The sequence below is a fragment of the Papaver somniferum genome, chromosome 1 (genome assembly GCF_003573695.1).
Source record: "Papaver somniferum cultivar HN1 chromosome 1, ASM357369v1, whole genome shotgun sequence".
Classification (NCBI taxonomy): Eukaryota; Viridiplantae; Streptophyta; class Magnoliopsida; order Ranunculales; family Papaveraceae; genus Papaver; species Papaver somniferum.
Genome location: NC_039358.1, coordinates 131,409,322 through 131,414,917, shown reverse-complemented (window position 1 = coordinate 131,414,917; position 5,596 = coordinate 131,409,322). Strand labels below are relative to the sequence as shown.

The following is a 5,596-nucleotide window of genomic DNA, read 5'->3' as shown; positions in this document are numbered from 1 at the left end:
CACTCCCTTAGGACTCGACTTAAAAGGTAGTACCCTAGTTAGTAAGTTCGCGAATTTTTCCTTTATCACAAATTTTACCGTCTTATTCGCGTACGTTTGCAACTCCGAACCCAAGACGCGTATTATGTGGCATTTCCGGATTATCGCGAATCGTTCACGAACTTTACGTATCCCGAATGATACGTCCGCTTAGTTCGCCAGAAATTCTTTAGCTTTTACGTTTTCAAAGTCCCCACTTTTTGGACTTTACTGCCTCCCGAGCATACACGACCCAATATTAGACGTTGTTGTAATTTTTATGAAACAAAAATGACTGAAGAGATTTGAAGGTGAGAGAGATCTCAAACTCACTAACCAAGCATCTAAACCACTATACCACGTCCTCTTGGATGACTAATGTTGCATATATTATTAATATCATCATATTAAGTTTATTTTTTCTTTAAATAACTCACACATATGCGTAAAATTTGGTCTATGATCTTATAAATACAAATTATTTGTTATATATAGATACCGTATTTTCAGAGCCGAACTCACATTTATAAATCGAATTATACACATATATATGCCGTTCCGAATTACTGACGAATCACGTCCCGTTGACCGAATTTTGGACCGAATCTGGGTTTTACAAAACCGTATAATATTCGTACGTTTACCGTTCCGTACGTTTATCGAATCCCGAATTGCTAATTAAGGATAGTACTATCTGACATGGACGGCTAATCTAGCTTCTGGATTAGTACACCATAGGACTTGGCCTAAGTAGGTTGTCCAAATTCTGAGGTTCTTGTCTGGTTGATCAATTATCCACCTCAGCCTAGCTAGAGCCACCCTGACAATAACTATCAAAAATGTGTATTGATAAACAAGCACAGATTAGGGACCCTCACAAAAATAAATGAGTACCATAGTGTGTGTGAGTAGTGTGACAGGTACCAGTGGTTAGCGTTCTAGTGGTCACCTAATAATACTATGATTAGATTAATTCAATAAAAACAGAAACAGACAGAAAGATAAATTATTAAGGATAAACAAAGTTGTAAAAGAAGAAAAGAAAAGAAAAGAAAAGAAAAGAAAAGAAAGAAAAAAAACACAATCTCTCTCTACCCTCTCTGTGTCTCTTTGTCCGAACTAGGGCTGCACATGGGCGGGTATGGGCTAAAATCAACCTCGCACCCACAGACTGCGGGTTTTTTTTTTCATAACCAACCCCGCACCCACAAACAGCTGGCGGGTTTTGTTACCCGCCCGCTACGGGTTGGGCGGGTATGGGTTTAAACGGGTTTAAACCCGCTTTATATTCAAGTATTTAGAGTAACTTCTATTCTCCTTGATTAAGTGAGAAAAAAAACAAAACCCCCAAAATATTCATACGTAGGAAGTTCACAGATGAAGATTAAGTGTTGAATCTGTTGATTTTTCGATTGTTGTCGATTTCTAATGAAGATTCGAAGTTGTTGTTGTCGATTTCTGGTGAAGATTTCTGGTAATTGTCGTTCGTAGGTGAAGAAGAAGAACTGAGGAGGAAGAAGAGGAGAGGTCGAACAGAGAGAAGAGTGTAGAAAGTGAACGAGGGTTATCAGTTATCCTATCTACTAGTATTAGGGTTTCATAATGGACGACTAGGATTAGTTTTATCTAATGGTATATAATCTGCGGGTTTTTTGGGTGGGTATGGGCGGGTATTAGCTTAAACCAACCTCGCACCCACAAACAACGGGTTTTTTTTTCATAACCAACCCCGCATCCACAACGGGCGGGTATGGATTAAAAACCCACAGATTTAGCGGGTACGGGTGGGTTTGGGTATCGTGGGCGGATCTTGTGCAGCCCTAGTCCGAACTCCAAAGCCGTGGATCTCTCTTAATCTCTTATCGTCTATCCTCATTCTCTCTCATCTCTCAGTGGTGCTAAATAACAACAATAATCCGCCTAGAGAAAAAGATATCGCTACTCTAGATCCCTTCTTCTCATCACCTACGGAACAAGGTCTCTTCATTTTTGCTTCTTTGCTTCATACCGAAGGTCGAGGTTTGGGTTTCGATATATCCATCTGTCTATCTTCTTCTTCTTCTTGTTTGATCTCATGATATCTGACTCAATAATTCAGATCTTTCTTACTTGAATTCCATTGTGTTTTATGTTTAGAAAACTTCATTTGATCTTAATTTTTGGGTTCTGTCTGTAATTGTGACTGTATTGTAATTTTGGTTTTTTTTTTCCCCTTGATCTGATTAAATCTTGATCAGTTGTTGTTGGTTGTGGTACCATGTCTTATCTTTGTTCCGAGGTAGATGAGATCGATCATTTTGATCGATTGCCGGATTCTTTGTTGTTGATAGTATTTAACCAGATCGGAGATGTTAAAGCTTTAGGTAGATGTTGCGTTGTATCCCGACGTTTTCATGAACTAGTTCCACAGATCGATAACGTTGTCGTCAGAGTTGATTGTGTAATATCAGATGACGACGCATCCGCTACCGCTGCTTCTTCCGACAAAACACGTAGTGTTTTTTCTAATCTTATTCGTCTTGTCTTTGGTGGAATCTTTAAGCCGCTTCAAGCCCTAGGTCAATTTCTTGGACCTAGAAAGTCATCACCATCATCATCATCCTCGTCTACATCGTCTTCCTCATCAATCAGTGGCGGTGTTGGTGGTAATGGTGGGAATGGTACTCTAATCAATGATGACGAAGAAATGGAATCAGGAGGTGTGACTCATCATTCACCTACACAAGTATTGAAAAACTTCAATGAGATCCGCAGGTTACGGATCGAGCTTCCTAGTGGAGAATTAGGAATTGATGATGGTGTTTTACTCAAGTGGAGAGCTGATTTTGGATCCACTCTTGATAATTGTTTAATCCTTGGTGCTTCTTCAATTATTGACCCACCGAAACCTGCTTCTGCTTTTTCTCTACTCCAAGAGAATCTTCTTCACGGCGGTGCTGCCGCCGCAGCTGCTGCTTCTGCTGCTATTGAAGATGATGGGAGTATTCCTGAATCTTTTTATACAAATGGAGGTTTAAAATTGAGAGTGGTTTGGACTATAAGTTCCTTGATTGCTGCTTCAGCTAGACATTACTTGCTTCAGCCCATAATTGATGATCATCAAACTCTAGATAGTCTTATTTTAACTGATTCAGATGGGCAAGGGGTACTATGTATGAATAAGGAACAGTTGGAGGAACTAAGGGTGAAACCATTGTCTGCTTCTACCGCATCGAAAAGGACTCTTGTTCCTGCACTCAATATGAGGCTATGGTATGCTCCTCAGTTAGAGCTTCCTGATGGGTCTGTTTTAAAAGGTGCAACCTTAGTTGCCATTCGTCCTACTGAACAGACATCTGCCAAGAAAGAGGTATCTGATGTCTCTTGGGTTTCAAATGCATTTGAGGAGCCATACGGGACAGCTGCTAAATTGCTGGTAAAAAGACGAACTTATTGCCTGGAGATGAATTCTTTCTGAGAGCCATGAATGCTAAGGTAAAATAATAAGTTTTTCTTTGTCCACTTTGCAATTTATTACCTTAATTTTGTATTTGGAAGCAAATTTTCTAGGTTCTAAGGGGATGTTTAGTAGGAAAGAACTGTTCTTCTTTGGGTTTTATGCAAATACCACACTTGCAGAACTAATTAATTTATAAACCTTAATTCAGAAAATTATCCCTGCTTTTGAGTGCATACTTGAACGTCCCGAACATTAAACTTTTGATCTTAAATGCTCTGAAGTCATCTTCCTTGAATTTGATACTTGTTTTCCTTCACGTTGAATTAATCTGGTAATGCAGTATTAGTATGAAGTATGTTCTCTTTTGGGATCTACGCCCAAATTACCCATCTTTGTTTCTTAGAACTTACTTTTCCTTAGTCCATATCAACCACATACTAATGCAGATTGCAGCACATATCATTTAGATACTCAGGTTTAATACCCAGGTTTATCATGTTGGCCTAAATGATCAGTTTTGGAGAAAGTGCTCAGTTTGCCGACTTGCTTAGCACAACAAATACGTTTTCACACTATCATCTTTTTTTACTTTAACTTGTTACATAGCTTAGCAGTATGCATGCTTTTCCAGTACTTTCTCAAGTTATTAAGGACTTGAAGGTTGGATCTCTTACTAGATTGTTTTTGCCATTTCAGGTTAAGCGCAATGGTTCAAGGAAAAGGGGGATTTGGGTAATTCGACAGGCAGAGAAGAAACGACACTCGTATGTAACTGGGTAAGTATGCACTGCTGAGTCTTCCTTCCATCAAAGGGAGCACTTGTTAACTTCTTTTTCCATCAAACGGAGCACTTGTTAACTTCTTTACGCAGCCGGAACAAATGATGATCTCCTGTATAGTTGCCTTTTGTGCTTGAACTGGAAGGCGGATGCATCTGCTTTCTGATTTAGTTTCTTTTCACCGCGGCATATGCTTGTAAAGCACACATCGAGAGCTAAATTATAATGATGGCAAGAGCTTCAAGTTTGTAGCCGTGCACTTCAATCAAAGTTCCCTTCTAACATGTGAATATTGTAGGCACAGTTGTATTTGCTTATGTGAACATGCTTTTCTTGTGTTCCACGAGTAGCATTATTCTTGCATTAAAACCTTTCTTTTGTTCTTTTTGTTTTTGCTTTTCTTAAACCTGTCGTCATTGTAACAAATAAATGCTGTAGTTTTGGGTCTCAAATACTTTCTACTCTACGTTCCTAAAATTAAAGGCATTTTGATGCTTGTACCCTTGTCTGGTGCTGGTTGTTAATTACACTATGCAATGTAATTGAAATGAATTTTTCTGTAATTTAACTTCCTTGACATGACCTCGGTTATTTGTTTTTTAGTTTCCGTTTGACGAACTAACGGAGTCATTGCTTTTACAAAATACAGAACTAAACATCATAATGAACGCATGTAGGTAGGTCGAATCAGAAATGTGTTTAGAATTAGTAGCTAGATCCTTCTGTCAGAGGTATATTTAATGTTTAGTCTTACTTCTGATGGTGCTCGAGAGTTTTACTTTCTTTCGCAGCTCTACTGATCGATCACTAGATTTCTTAAACTATGCTCATCATCATTGATGCTGCTCATTTAACATTTATGCCAAGTACTGTCTCAACATTAACAGATCTAGCTCTTAATTTTATACCTAGGATAAAAGAATACTGTTTAAAGTAAATGAGCTTTTTGTAACCACAAAACTGTATTAACTATTAAAACTAACCTGCTATTAGTAGGATCTGATCTGAGCTTTCTAATTTCCAAGTATTTGCTTAAACTTTAATTACTTAAGGGAAAACCTCCCCTAAGCCAGGCGCCTAGATTTGTCTCTTCTTCAAAACCAAAAAGATGAAAAATGGTGTTTTCCCCCCTCCAAGCCAGGATTAAAGGTACTCCGTCCGGATAATCATAGATTAATTATTATTAGGGGGTTTATTTATCCAGTTAACACGTGACTTCCCAAGAATCTTCGTATTAGTAGGAACAACATGGGCATGTACATGGCGTGTGTGTGTGAGCTTCCTCTTGTCAGGACAGGGTGTGTGAGAGATGCAGTATTTCTAGTAATCAATTCTGTTTAATTTAAATTAGTAGAAGTAC

At 38.5% G+C, this 5,596-nt stretch overlaps 1 protein-coding gene across 1 annotated transcript; it reads left to right on the top strand.

Annotated features, from left to right (window-relative positions):
* Positions 1 to 1,886: 1,886 nt before the first annotated feature.
* LOC113300960 (F-box protein At4g18380-like) lies at positions 1,887 to 4,807 on the top strand. Its single transcript, XM_026549876.1, has 2 exons — positions 1,887 to 3,492; positions 4,154 to 4,807. Exon 1 carries the CDS (start codon positions 2,276 to 2,278, stop codon positions 3,473 to 3,475), a length of 1,200 nt encoding a protein of 399 aa, XP_026405661.1. The 5' UTR covers positions 1,887 to 2,275; the 3' UTR covers positions 3,476 to 3,492; positions 4,154 to 4,807.
* Positions 4,808 to 5,596: the final 789 nt, after the last annotated feature.

Excerpts from the sequence above, each read along its gene's own strand:
- LOC113300960 (XM_026549876.1), top strand. The coding sequence starts at position 2,276 with ATGTCTTATCTTTGTTCCGAGGTAGATGAGATCGATCATTTTGATCGA.